General features: G+C 40.7%; 1 protein-coding gene across 1 annotated transcript in view; it reads right to left on the minus strand.

Annotated features, from left to right (window-relative positions):
* The window catches only part of ecpas (Ecm29 proteasome adaptor and scaffold), a 114,173-nt gene that overhangs the window by 93,824 nt on the left and 5,268 nt on the right, over positions 1 to 15,081 (minus strand). Inside the window, exon 2 of the mRNA XM_043716135.1 lies at positions 5,147 to 5,277. Coding sequence (XP_043572070.1) covers positions 5,147 to 5,277 — 131 coding nt within the window. The remainder of the gene's footprint in view (positions 1 to 5,146; positions 5,278 to 15,081) is intronic.

The raw sequence follows: 15,081 nt of genomic DNA on the forward strand, positions 1-15,081 counted from the left end.
TTTAAATTAATGCAAATGCTTCACCCCTGAACCATTCACAAACATCCAGATGCGATCTGTTATTCAGGTAGGTGTGGGCCAAGCTGTTCAACTCAATCATTTTGGACAATGGACGCCAGCTGAGAATGGGATTCCACCCGCCACAAAATCTAATCATTTTAAACAACAGACCTAGAAATGCAGGTTCCCCAGCTTGATGGGACGATATTTGGTAAATGGCCTGTTTGTAAATGGAGGGCATGTGATAAACTAACCCTTTGTATTGAAACAAACTGCTTTTCCAGTGTCAGAGTCAAGATCAGAAAGACCATAGGTTGGTAAAATTAAGAAGATAGTTTGCACTTCCTCATTCTCTCCTCAGCCATTCCATGGGCCTGTGTCCTGCTTATGTACAACCACCCAAATACCACAAGCAATATCTTCAACATAAACAAAACAGCTGCTGATTGCAGAAGAGAGGGATCATCCGACATGTCTTTGAATTGTCTCAAAGCAGAAACTGTCCAATGAAGCAATTTGCAATATCTGTATACCACTGATCTTTTTGGACTCAATTTAACCTATGCTCCCTGCTCGAAATTTACATTTATATGTGAGACTGCCTCGAATATATGAGAGTTAGAGCATTTCTAATGCTTATATATAGCTCGGAAATTAAGCACAAATTCTAATTCCTTGTTGGTGTGTTTCATATAGTGAATAACAAACATTTAAATTGATAAACAAATTATTTTAAAAACATCTGTTGCTGTTGACCATACAATGGAAAGAGAGGGAAGCTATTTAACCCCACCATACCATAACACAGGATGCATGTATAAGTCATGGATGGCTGTTAAATATACAATAGCCGTGTGAATCAAGCTGCAAAACCAACTGATAACATGGCTGTTATGTTATTAGACCAGCGATACTGAAGATTATCAATCCAGAGAAAGTGAAAGGAAACTGAATAATGGCAGTTTGGAAATTTTAATTCCATTAAAAATTTCTGGAAACAAATCAGTATCAGAATTAGGAGTGGCCATGAAGCTATTGGATTGTTGTAGAAATCCAACTGGTCCTCTCGTGTCCTTTCTGAGCCATTTTTACCTGATCTGGCCAAGTCCTGTTGATCTGAAATGCTCTCTAAAGTGGTCTAACAATATACCCAAAAATAGGCTACTGCAAGTAATCTTATCATTTTGTGGAGTGCAGCAATTTAACAACAAATCCCGTTGCTACATTCCCAGGGCAATAATGACCGGACAATAAATGATATCACTGTTATTTGACATAATGTCTCAATGCTGTACTTTCTATCTTGTTTTAATGAATTTCATTTGTTGAGAAAAAGAAACTGGGGACAAGAAAATTTAAAAAGGAACATCTTTGTACAATAATTACATGGGTCTTTTCCACAAAGTGTTGCTAAATCTTGTTCGTCATCATGCAATATTTCATTAATTAGTCACAATAGGGATTACCTTCTTTCAATTAACATTAATACAAATGGGGTGGCATGGTGCCTCAGTGGTTAGCACTGCTGCCTCACAGCGCCAAGGACCCAGGTTCGATTCCATGCTTAGGTGATTGTCTATGTGGAGTATGCACATTCTCCCCATGCCTGTATGGGTTCCCCTCGGGTGCTCCGGTTTCGTCCCACAATCCAAAGATGCGCAGGTTAGGTGGATTGGCCATGCTAAATTGCCCATAGTGCTCAGGGATGTGTAGGTTAGGTGCACTAGTCAGAGGTAAATGTACTGGAATGAGTTTAGGTGGGATACTCTTAGAAGGGTCAGTGTGGACTTGTCGGGCCGAAAGGCCGGTTTCCACATTGTAGGGATTCTAAAAAAAAACTTTCAGAGGACAGGTTTTTCTGACAAAGTACTATATTGGTCTTTGCCAAAGCCACAGAATATCCAAAATCCTTTACTGAACTAAGACCTTCCATTTTTAGTGAATCTGAGAAAGATCAACGAGGCCATTTATGCATTGAACCACGGGAGATGGAAAAGATTCAGATGAATATTTTGGGTCAGCTTTTACTGTGGAGAAAGAAATGGAGGCAAGAGAACATTACAGAAGCGACAGTGCAGGAGAGGTCTTTGAAAACATAAAGGTGGAGAAATCTCCGAGTCCTGATCAAGTGTATCCCAGGATGTTGTGGGAAGTTAAGGAAGAAATTGAGGGGTGCCAGGAGAAATACCTGTATTATTTATAACCATGGGTGAGGTGCCAGAGGATTGGAGGTGGCTGATGTTGTGCCTTTATTTAGGAAAGGCTATATGGAGACGCTTGAGAAGTGTAGACTCCGAGGTTTACATCGGTGGTAGGTAAGTTGTCGGAGGTGAATCTGAGAGATAGGATTTACATACATTTGGAGAGGTAAGGACTGATTAAGGATAGTCAGCATGGTTTTGTGTGAGGGAAATCATATCTCTCAAACTCAATTGAGTTTTTTGAGGAAATAACCAGAACGATTGATATGGGTAGAGTAGTAGAAGTGGTTTATATGGACTTTAGTAAAGCCTTCAACAAGGTTCAGCATATTAGATTAATTGTTAAAGTTAGATCACGTGGAATTCAGGGTGAGCTTGCCAATTGGAAACAAAATTGGCTTGTCAACAGGAGAGATAGGGTGACGGCGGAGGGTTGATTTTGGGACTAGAGGTCTGTGACTAGCGGTGTTCCACAGGGATTCGTACTAGGTCCATTTTTGTTTACCATTTGTATAAATGATTTGGATGAAAATATTGGAGGCTTAGTTAAAAGTTTGCAGATGACACCAAAATTGGGGCTGTAGTGTACAGTGAAGAAGGTTATCTAAGATTACAAAGACATCTTGATCAATTGGGTAAATGAGCTAATGGATTAGCAGATGGATAAATACAAGGTTTGTTTTACCAAAATGCAATACAAGGGCAGGATTTATACAGTTAATGGTAGGGCCCTGAGAAGTGTTGTAGGATGGAGAGACCTAGAGGCTCAGGTACATAATTCTTTGAAATTAGCATCACATGTAGACAGGCTAGTTAAGAAGGTAGCTCACATGCTTGCTTTCATTGCTCAAATATTTTGCGTATAGGAGTTGGGAAGTCATGTTGAGGTTGTACAGAACATTGGTGAGGCCTCATCTGAAGTACTGTATGTGGTTCTGGCACCCTGTTATAGGAAGGATAGTATTAAACTAGAGAGGGTTCAGAAAACTTTACTAGGATTTTGCTGGGAATGGTGGGTTTGAGTCATAAAAATAGGCTGGATAGGCTGAAACCTTTTTCACTGGAGCATAGGAAGTTGAGGGGTGACCCTGTATGGGTTTCTGAAATCATGAGGGGCACAGATAAGGTGAATAGCAAAGGTCTTTTCCCGAAGGAGTTCTAAACAAGGGGGCGTATTTTTAAGATGAGAGGAGAAAGATTTGTAAAGGACATAAGGGGCACTTTTTTTTTTACACAAAGAGTAGCTAGCCAATGGAAGTAGTGGCTGCAGGTACAATGACAACATTTAGGATAAATACATCAATAATAAAGGTTTGAAGGGATATGGGCCAAATGCAGGCAAGTGAGACTAGTTGGACAGAAGGGTCTATCTCTATGCTGTATGACTATCTACAGTATTGAAAATGCCTTACAGACTTAGTCAATCGACAAATGGACAAATTAATGTAATCAGTATTCATTTTGGAGTTGTATCTTTCATCTTTTTGGAAAACTGAATAGAACCTTCTCATCCCCAATTTTACAGGGGTGGTGGTGAGGTAATGGCAATTTCACTGGACTAGCAAAACCTGCACCCACACCTCCTCCCTCACCTCCATCCAAGGCCCCAAAGGAGCCTTCCACATCCATCAACGTTTCACCTGCACATCCACCAATGTCATTGGTGGATGTTATTGTATCCGTTGCTCCCGATGCGGTCTCCTTCTCTACATTGAGGAGACTGGACGCTTCCTCGCATGTCCGGGACACCCGCAACAATCAACCCAACGCCCCGTGGCCCAATATTTCAACTCCCCCTACCACTCTGCCGAGGACATGCGGGTCCTGGGCCTCCTCCACCGCCGCTCCCTCACCATCCGATACCTGGAGGAAGAATGCCTCATTTTCCGCCATGGAACACTTCAACCCCAGGGCATCAATGTGGACTTCACCAGTTTCCTCATTTCCCCTCCCCCCACCTTACCCCAGTTCTAACCTTCCAACTCAGCACTGTCCTCATGACCTGTCTGCCAATCTCCCTTCCCATCTATCTGCTCCATCTTCCCCTCTGACCTATCACCTCCATTCCCACCCCCATTTACCTATTGTACTCTTTGCTACCTTCTCCCCCTCACCATTTATCTCCCTACCCTGGAAGCTCCCTGCCTCCATTCCTGATGAAGGGCTTTTGCCTGAAACATTGATTTTTCCTGTTCCTCAGATGCTACCTGACCTTCTGTGCTTTTCCAGCACCACTCTGATCTAAACTCCAGTAACCCAGGGGCCCAGGTTAATGTTCTGGGGTCATGGGTCTGAATGACAACTAATTGTTATAACGACATATCTGATTTAGTAACATCTTTTAGGAAATCCGCAATTCTTACCCTGTCTAACCTACATGTTTCTCCAAGCCCTGAGCAATGTTGCTGACTCTTAACTGCCCTTTGGGCAATTAAGAATAGTCAATAAACTCTGGCCTCGCTCTTGATGCCTACATCAAAGAAGAATGAATAAGAAATTACTTGATCTGATTTAGAAAGCTGTTTCTGTCAGACTAATCACCTGTGTGGGACTTCAAACCTGATATCCTAGTCGCCATTAAGACCATCCATTTCCTAGTGGCCTATTTCACCATTACTGACTTTCTTCTCTGTATTCGAGGGTTTAAGTTCATCTGCAAGATTGTTTTTGGCATTCTATCCCACATACCTGTCTCTAGCAAGCTTCAGTAGCCCTGATCTCCAAAGGTTTCAAATTTAAAATCTTTCTCATCTGCAAGTTTGTCCGCAGTCTGATCTCTCACTCTACCACTGCAAACTTCTTCAGATCTATTCACAGTAAGAAAACTGAAAAATGATCAAGCCCAGTTCCTTTATTAATTTTCACAAATGGAAACAGGTAATACCATTTAAATATAAAATGTTAGGCTATAACTTTTAACAACAAAGAGTGTAATATAAACTTACTTTTTTACGCACTCCTTCCTGAACACTAGACAGCTTTAGCAGAACAGGAGGAAGAAATTTTGAGATTATGTTTTGCAGTTGCTCATCTGTTTCAGCAAGGCCAAGGCGCATAAAGACTCGTTCAAGTTGATCTAAAACATATGAAACAAAATTCAATACTTCATACAATATAGGTCATTAATTAGGTACACTGTTTACAAACAGACTGCAGATAGCTTATAACTTAAATAGCTTGTAATGTCAATTCTTTCCAAATAGGTCTGTCCTGATAGGTTGAAATTCATCTTTTGATAATGAAAAATCCTTTGTCATTCAAGGAATCTGTCACCTGATTAATTTCTGATCCGAGGATTGCAGGGATTTTGACAAATTCAAGATATTTGGACACCATTTCAAGATTACTTAATTTAGGTATAACACAGTAATCTGCAATTTGGAATGTTTGGAGGTGGGGGTGGCAAATCATTTCTGGATTTCAGAATTTTCTATTTCATAAAGTTAGAATGCCTAACCACAAGTCTATGAACCAGGTATAAATGTATACATAAAATGTGCCAAATTAAGATATTTAACAATTTTGAAATTCATTCTTCTGAAATATGGCTGATCCTAGATGTCCTCATACACATGGCTGCAGAATAAACAATATACTCCTTTATAAATGTCCTTTAAGACTTGCAAACCTTCACCTTCTTCATTTGGAAGACACCTCACTTCCAGCTATTTCAAGTTCTTACCTTACCTGTAGTCTGTATTCTGATGCTTCCCAAATGGGATCCATTTTAAAACACACACCCACATCTTTCCACCCTGCTTCTCTTGCTTCCCAACCTTTTGGTCTAGTTGGAAATGCATGTTAAACAGAGTGGTCAGCCTGGGTTCAGAAGCAGAAACACAGCAAGTTTAAAACCACTGGTCATCTTCCCAGCAGCCATAAGGAATGCCAGTTTTTCCCCACACTGAGACACAGAAATTGGTCATTCACTGAGTTATACATGCCTGTGATCATGCACAGAATCTGATAACATCTTGTAGCAAACCTTGGCCACCAATTGTTTTAGAACCTCCTTGTCAGTACACTAAGGCCTTATTCTGCCAAAACTGACAGTCAGTATGCAACAACCACCCCACATTTAAATAAAATCATGAATCGGCATCTTCGCTCATCAAAGTGAAGTTTGGACCTAGAATATCAGGAACCACATGGACAACCTTGACAGTGACAGCAAGCCCCATTCACCCCACATGTCGAAGAGTTTGCAGACTATCAGCCATTTCAGAACCCACTGAACCTGAGTGGAAGAATTTCAAGGAACACCTCAAGAAGGTGGTACACTTGACTACCTCTTGGTGTGTCAAATTGGTGCATAAATATCCCAAGCAGACTTGGCACTCATTGCTACGAGTGTTTTTAAAGCTTAATGAGAACTTTGGGCTCATGGTCAACTCTTTGCCATTTGTTTCAAGGGCTTTTGCAGCACTGAGTGTTATGTCTGAAAGTGGCAAGGACCTGCAGACAAACATCCCAGGCAGATGCTCTGGACTAAGGATATTACAATTTATGTATAAATGTACAATGTTAAATCAAGTGGTGTGCAGATCAATTTCATTTCATGAACAATGTATTATTCTGTGACCAAGACAGAGCTAGTCTCATTAAGATTACAATTCCTATTTTTAAAATAAACAGGTTCAAAAGTAAACTAGATATTAACTGTTTTTGGTCAGATACTACAAATTGGATAATGGTGGTAAGTTTCAGACAGCATGTAACAATTAATCAGCAATAAAGCAAAGGAAAAGATATGGATTGTGCTGTCTTTGCATGCTGTACATATTTAAATGATATCAGTGAATGCTGTGCAGCAATAATCACTAAGTCTATTAATATATGGTTTTAAAAGCATCATGTTATAAATGTAATAAAATATATTATTTCTATATGTATGTGGAAAATATTATTTCCCATAGTCAACTCCTGGGAGGGAAATAAATTTACTTCACTCCTGTAGGGCAGTTATATAAATAAATCTGTGCATGTGCCATGCGGGGGAGGCAGTTGAAGAGAACAGCTGTTTACCTACAATATCTACTGCACAGACTGTCTGATCTTTTTAGCATTCACAATGTGATGGGAAAAAATATAACTCAAAAACAACACCTAAGTCTTACTGCAACTGTACTTCAAAATCTTATTTGGATGTTTAAAGTTAAAATGTGTGTTGAAGACTTCTATATACAACCGCCCCGAAGCATAATTAATTGAGCAATCTTTCCAGAACTTGATTATATAAATGTTAAATCTTATTTTTTAACAATAGTTTACAAAGCTTATCATGTGCTCAAAATGCCCTAAAGCAATTCACAAACCCATTACCTTTGAATGCTTTTACTTTAAGGCAAAGTGGCAGTCAATTTGCAAACAGGAAAATTCACAAATAGCAAATGAGATAAAACACCAATTATTCTGCTAGTGACATTGGCTGAGAGAAATGATATTACTCGAAATATGAGGATGGAGGAAGGGGGGCAAATGAGGTGTATACTGTCAGCTAAGTTTATACTCTTAAAAGATTAGATTCCCTACAGTATGGAAACAGACCCTTTGGCCCAGTAAGTCCATACCGACCCTCCGTGGAGTAACCCACCCGGATCCATTTCCCTCGGATTAATGCACCTAACACTATGGGCAATTTAGCTTGGCCAATTCACCTGACCTGCACATCTTTGGATTGTGGGAGGAAACCAGAGCACCCGGAGGAAACCCACGCAGACACGGGGAGAATGTGCAAACTCCACACAGTCGCCAGAGGCTGGAATTGAACCCAGGTCCCTGGTGCTGAGAGGCAACAATGCTAACCACTGAACTACTGTGCTGCCCCAAAAAGTAGAACTTTCTGTTGCAGATTGGAGCTAATCTTGCCAGATAATACTCATCTGTCTCGCATTGTCCTCACATGTAGCTCGTATGCAACTGTTCCATGACTGTCATCCAAACATATTTAGGCTGACCCCTTTTTGTGTTGCCCTCAACTTTGTCTTCCACAAAAGGTCTCTGTAGCTTTTCAGTTCTGATCTTTTTTCTGAAATGATGACATTTTCTCTGGATGTCACTTTTAGAATTCTTTGCGCTCTGAAATTTCAAGTGCCTCTTCACTCATCTTTTGGAGTGAACACAACGTTTTTTTTTATTCACTCATGGAATGAAGGGCCAGCATTTATTGTCCATGCCTAATTAATCAAGGAACAAGTCAGCCACATTGCTGCGGGCTTGGAATCACGCACGGACCAGGCCAGAGAAGATGGCATTTTCCTTCCCTCAATTACCTGACAAATTGACACTTATTTCATGGTCATGGACTCAATTCCAGAAATTTTATTGAGTTCAAATTCCACAATTTGCCATAGTGGGATTTGAACCCAGGTCCCCAGAACGTTACCTGGATCTCTGGTTTAGTAGTCAGGCGATATCACTGGGCCACTGTAGTGATTGGAACTCAGTGACTACGAGGTCCTTGACTGGCCCATGTTAACAGCCCCAATCAGGAAAACCCTGGCTGACCACATTAACAAGAGTTCAAAACTGGCCATAAACAGGTCCAGGCAGCGGGCCGTAGAGGGGGTTGTTATGGCTGATTGCCTGCCCCTCTTCCGTGGTTACGTTCAAGCTCGGGTGTCCATGGAGAGGGAGCATGCGGTGTCTACCAACACCCTTGAGCTGTTCTGGGAGAGGTGGGCACCACAGAGTGAAGTGCCTTATTTCCCCCTCCAACTCTATTTTGATTTAACCCCTGCCCTCCCCTTCACCTTTTGATCATGCAGCGTTGCCCTTTGATGAGAGGGGCATTGCTTGTCACTGGCAACTCGGATATTTCCTTTCTTCCTGATGGTGGAAACTGAATAAAGATTTGTACACCTGTTGTCTTTCACTGTGCCTCACACCTGCACAGACACACCATGGGTGCTGGGGAAAATATAAGCACTATTGCATGGGGGTAAAGTTGAGAGAGAAAGAAAGAAACAAAAAAAAATAACCAGGAGATTTCGAATCACCTACATTCAGGCGATTGACTCTGAACTGGCTGGCCACAGTCAGTGAATTGTATATGAGTAAAAAAAAAACAAAAAGCAAAAAAAAAACAGGAGTTTGGGACTGTCTGAGCTGACTGGCCACAGCCAGTGTACTGTACACAAGTGAAAAAAAAACAAAAAAATAACAGGAATTCAGGGACTGACTGAGCTGCCTGGCCACAGCCAGTGTATTGTGCACAAGCAAATAAAGGATGACATGGTGATGGAATACCGGCCTCTGTGCAAGTAATTTCAGCCATAATCTTCCCAAATATGGCCAATGTATGTTTTCGCATTCACTTTTCAAAGGCCTCTACTTTCTTCCGCATATTGGCTAGGTTTCTGATGTACACAGATGTATTAAATAGAGAACAGAATCTTCAACTTCTTAAAAGATGATTTGAGCATTCAGATTTGTACTTCTGCAGTGAGCCTAAAAATCCAAAATCAGATATATTGAGTGGTAGCCTGCTATAATACTGACTAATTAAAGGGGATATTACCAAAGTGCACATATGAGAGTCCTATCGAATGAAATGACTAAAGAATATCCTCATGTGGATCTTTCCTTGTGTAGACTACTGTCTTCATCACTAGTTCTTCCTCTGGGAAACAGGTTAGAAGGGCCAGAAGTTCTTCTCTTAGCCATCAGTATTCGTATATTTATAAGTTAGCTACATGGAACAGAATATTTACCCTGGAATGGCTGTGTATACTTGAAAAGAGTAGACTACACCAGTGTCAGCCATAGAGATGAATACAGAAATTCAACTGGGCTCAGAAGACTAATGAAGCTACTCAAATTTAGCCTTTGTAAAATACTTTATAACCAATGTCTTCCCAGTAATCCATCAGACGAATATGATAAAATCCCAAGGCGTGTCAAGATGATATTGGGAAGACAGTGGATCAACTCCCAAGTAGTCCCTTCAGAGTATTCAGAATCCAGAACATCGTAGCAATAATATTGAACATGCAGGATGGATTAATTAAAAACTTATCTAATGTCTCCTCTGACACGATTGCAATGAATCAGGAATTAAGTAAGAGTTAACACTAATCCATGGAAGAAAGCCTAGCAAGATCAATTTTAATTGGAGACAAGCTAATATTTCCCATCAACTCACTAACAGAACTCATTACCTGAGGAAAGTCTCTGGATGTGAAGACTTCTCAACTAACAGCAGTTTTAACAGATAGTGAGGGCACTTCATTTGTGCTTAAGTTTTCACCTTAGCCTATTGGCTTCACTTCCCCATTTCCCTCAGAATAGTGCAGCTACTGAGAAACCATAATTAATTCCCAATCAATAAACTGAAAATTCACTTGTGATATCCTGGAGATTAAAATTAGAAATACAATGAAAAGCAATTGTGTACTTCTAATAAAAGTGAGGTTTTCTGCTGGTGGAACAGCTCTTGAAAGAGTTCTTCGACCCAATGAAAAAAGTAATCATTTTTGTAAGCTCACATAATGAAGAAAAAGTACATAAAAAACACATTACTTAGGTGTCTAAACATTTAAAATGGCTTATTTCTACAACATACTTAGCATACCAAAACTAAAAATGCATTTGCAGTTTGGAAGTTTTGTTTACAGATGATGGTGCAGTACCATGGAATACTGGTGCCTATCAGACTTTTGATTTTGGCATATTGACAGCCATGCTGCCAGCCAGTCATCACAGGTCAATCAGAAAGAGTGAGTCAGCCCCTAAACCCAACAGGTATGAACACAAACAACTCGGTGCATCTGGATAACACGAAAAATTGCCGAAGTGAAAACAGAAATCAAATTATCTGCCATATTTAGTTAATAATACTGTATTTACATGATGTCAGAACTAAAGATCAGCCTTATAGAAAACCCTGCTTGAGTTTTAAAGATAATTGATATGCTCCTATTACCACAAAAACACCTTTGACATCAAATATGCTTTGAGGTAACCTTGCAGAATAAATGGCCCAGGAGCAGCACCACTCCAACATACGCATCAGATATCCTGCTTTAAGAGGTGAGCTCCTGCCACATATTTTCATCTCTACTGGCACTACAGATTCATCATTGATGGCAGAGCATCAAAGGCTTTTAATGTGTAAGTTTATGATTTGGCCTTAATAGAAACAGTTAGATGTGGCAGTACTAGAGTAGATTTCAGTGCAGAAACATCCATGGTAGTGGTAATCTCAAAATGAACTAGTTAATGCAATGTAAGTAGACAAATGGATTAGATTGAGGAATAGCACCAGATCATATGATCAGAGGTATTTTGCAATTGCTGGTAAGCTGAAAGGAAATTGAGGATAATATATGCAGACAAATTAGAAAATAGCGATGAAAGTAGAATTAATTTACCAAACTATCCTTCTGTTCCTGTCAGGATAGCAATTTAACAGAAACCATTCTTCAACAGCAGCAGATATTCCTTACACTCCAATACAGCACAATGATAGTTTGTCTGAGACAATCTTCTTTCATTATTGCTCCAAATGTGACATGTAAGAACTTTTAGTTGCAGTCATAGTTTAGTGACTGCTATCACCTAAATCATTTTATGATGTTAAATCAACCATTCTGCAGTTTTGTTCTTTAGTTTCTACGTTCCATGGTTCTGTCAGAATTCCCTCTGTTTAACAAATGTCATTTTCATTGTTATTTCCTCCCTTCCCCATTCAAATGTTCTTTTTCATTAACTCATCTTGCTCTTTAGGCACTACGAAAGTCATTGGTACAATTTCCTTCTGCCAGAGAACAGCTCCAAAGCCACTGAAAAGTGAATCTTTTCTTCCTGAACTTCCTTTTGTGCACAATTCTCTCTCATCTGGTTCTTCTTTTATAACTGATTCTAATTTTGAGATTATCATTTGCATCTTTAATCCAGTTTTCGAAACCCAGGAACAGATTCTTGGTAGCAGGAGTGGTGGTGGTGGTGGGTGGAATAATTGGTGTACGTTACAACATAAAATCAGGTGGGTTTCCAGATGGCAGTGTCATATCAGTCACTTACTGGTATTTTATACTATTAAGGAGCCCAAACTTGGGGCACTTGAGGACAAAAGCAGTCAAATAATGGCTGTTTAGAGCCCTCCTCATGGCATCACTGGTATTTTACACAGCAAGAAAAGAAGATAACCACTGACCGACTGGCTACAGAATTTGCAAGTGGGTCTCACAGATTTGGATAAGTCACTAATGAAGATCTTCCATCAGTTACTGCTGCCCTACCCAACTTGATCCCTAACCTCTCACTGTAACCTGCCTGATTGGCCCTAATGCACTGCCATACTTAATTTTGCATCCATAGAGTCATAGAGATGTACAGCATGGAAACAGACCTTTCGGTCCAACCCGTCCATGCCGACCAGATATCCCAACCCAATCTAGTCCCACCTGCCAACACCCGGCCCATATCACTCCAAACCCTGCCTATTCATATACCCATCCAAATGCCTCTTAAATGTTGCAATTGTACTAGCCTCCACCACATCCTCTGGCAGCTCATTCCATACACATACCACCCGCTGCGTGAAAAAGTTGCCCCTGAGGTCTCTTTTATATCTTTCCCCTCTCACCCTAAACCTATGCCCTCTAGTTCTGGACTCCCCGACCTCAGGGAAAAGACTTTGTCTATTTATCCTATCCATGCCCCTCATAATTTTTTAAATCTCTATAAGGCCACCCTCAGCCTCCGACGCTCCAGGGAAAACAGTCCCAGCCTGTTCAGCCTCTCCCTGCAGCTCAGATCCTCCAGCCCTGACAACATCCTTGTAAATCTTTTCTGAACCCTTTCAAGTTTCACAACATCTTTCCGATAGGAAGGAGACCAGAATTGCACGCAATATTCCAACAGTGGCCTAACCAATGTCCTGTACAGCCGTAACATGACCTCCCAACTCCTGTACTCAATACTCTGATCAATAAAGGAAAGCATACCAAACGCCTTCTTCACTATCCTATCTACCTGTGACTCCACTTTCAAGGAGCTATGAACCTGCACTCCAAGGTCTCTTTGTTCAGCAACACTCCCTAGGACCTTACATTAAGTGTATAAGTCCTACTAAGATTTGCTTTCCCAAAATGCAGCACCTCGCATTTATTATAAATTAAACTCCATCTGCCACTTCTCAGCCCATTGGCACATCTAGTCCAGATCCTGTTGTAATCGGAGGTAACCCTTTTCGCTTTCCACTACACCTCCAATTTTGGTGTCATCTGCAAACTTACTAACTGTGCCTCTTATGCTCGCATCCAAATCATTTATGTAAATGACAAAAAGTAGAGAGCCCAGCACCGATCCTTGTGGCACTCCACTGGTCACAGGCCTCCAGTCTGAAAAACAACCCTCCACCACCACCCTCTGTCCAATCCAGAGGGACTCACTGCAGCCCCAGAAGTGGACAGTACTCCCAGTGACACGTCTGTCATTTGACTGGCTAGCAATACTGCAAGAAATTAACAAACCAATCACCTAAAAATATGGTCATAACCTCATAGCCCTGTGAAGGTGTGCTTATCTCCAACCTTTCAGCTACAGTTGAGCACACCGCTCATTACAGAAACTGCATTCTACTCCTTACTCTTAAGGAACATGTCCATCACTTATGCCCTTGGCTTCCATTAAAAATTGTCCAATATGTAAAAGGGACAAAATATAATTGCTCATAGGCATTACGCTTACTTTGAAGGACTGTCAAAGATTGGGCCACTCACTACACTGCTTGCATTGTAGTCCGGTTTTTTTCCTTCTGGGCCTCAGACTTTCGGCCTCAGCACAGACCGGGCTTGGCTGCCTCCTGACCCTGTGTGGCAGTCTCCTGGACTGGCGTGGCAGCCTTTAAGTGGCCCAGCATAGCCTCAGCCTGAACTTCTGGTATTGAATGATCTCCCGAACTTGAGATCCTTGAGGCGAAGCCTGGCGCTGTCAGGTGTCAAGGCCCAAGCAGACTGAAGGCTAGATGCCAGCATGGGCTGGGAAGAAATAACCGTTGTTGCAAACCTTTTTTTTCTCTACTTCCTAATTTATTCCTACAATCTGCAATGCTGGACTTTTATTTCTTTATTTTTCTAATTTTCTTTTCCTAAGAACTTGTACTGAAGAATCTGTATCTAGGTACCTTCATACCTAAGATGGCTTTATAAGTGGCAACTAGTAAACTTTTCAATTTACTCATTTGAGTATGTGACAATAAAGCTAATTCATTCTGCAGGTGGTATATTCAGCCAGCTACCGGATAATGTTTTAACTGTGACTGTTACATGAATTCAAATTTTAAAAACCATGTTGAAAACTGAACACAGATGCTATAACTTTTGGTGTCAATAACCAAGGACCTCGACGAAGTTAATGAGAGGGGAACAAGAGGATACAATCTTTTCATATGAGTTGTGATCTTGAATGCAATTTCTGAAAGATTATTGGGAAATAGTTTCAATAGTAACAATATTTAAAAAGATTTACAGTACTACATAGGATGTACTAAGAACCCTGATATCAGAGAGCCCTTGGGTGTTCAGTTGGTTTGTCTATAGGCTTTGTTGTTGAAGGTGAAGTGGGTGGTAAGGCATAGGTCCACTAGCTTGACAATATTGCCATTGCTGATGCAGTTGGTGGTGTTTGGTATATGTGTCTTTGGTTCTTCTAATAGTGTAGTCAGTATTTCTTTGGCCAGGTTGATATTGATGGATGTGAACAAGGCTGACACGTCAAAGGAGACCATTATTTCATTCTCTTCTATCTTGGTGTATTTGATGGAGCCAGGAATTCTTGGGTGGAGTGGCGTGAGTCTTCTACTAAGTGTTTTAATCTTTGGTGTAGTTGTTTGGCCAATCTGTAGGTTGGTGTTGCAGGTAGCGAGACTATGGGT

This window comes from Chiloscyllium plagiosum, chromosome 2 (assembly GCF_004010195.1).
Source record: "Chiloscyllium plagiosum isolate BGI_BamShark_2017 chromosome 2, ASM401019v2, whole genome shotgun sequence".
NCBI classification, from domain to species: Eukaryota; Metazoa; Chordata; class Chondrichthyes; order Orectolobiformes; family Hemiscylliidae; genus Chiloscyllium; species Chiloscyllium plagiosum.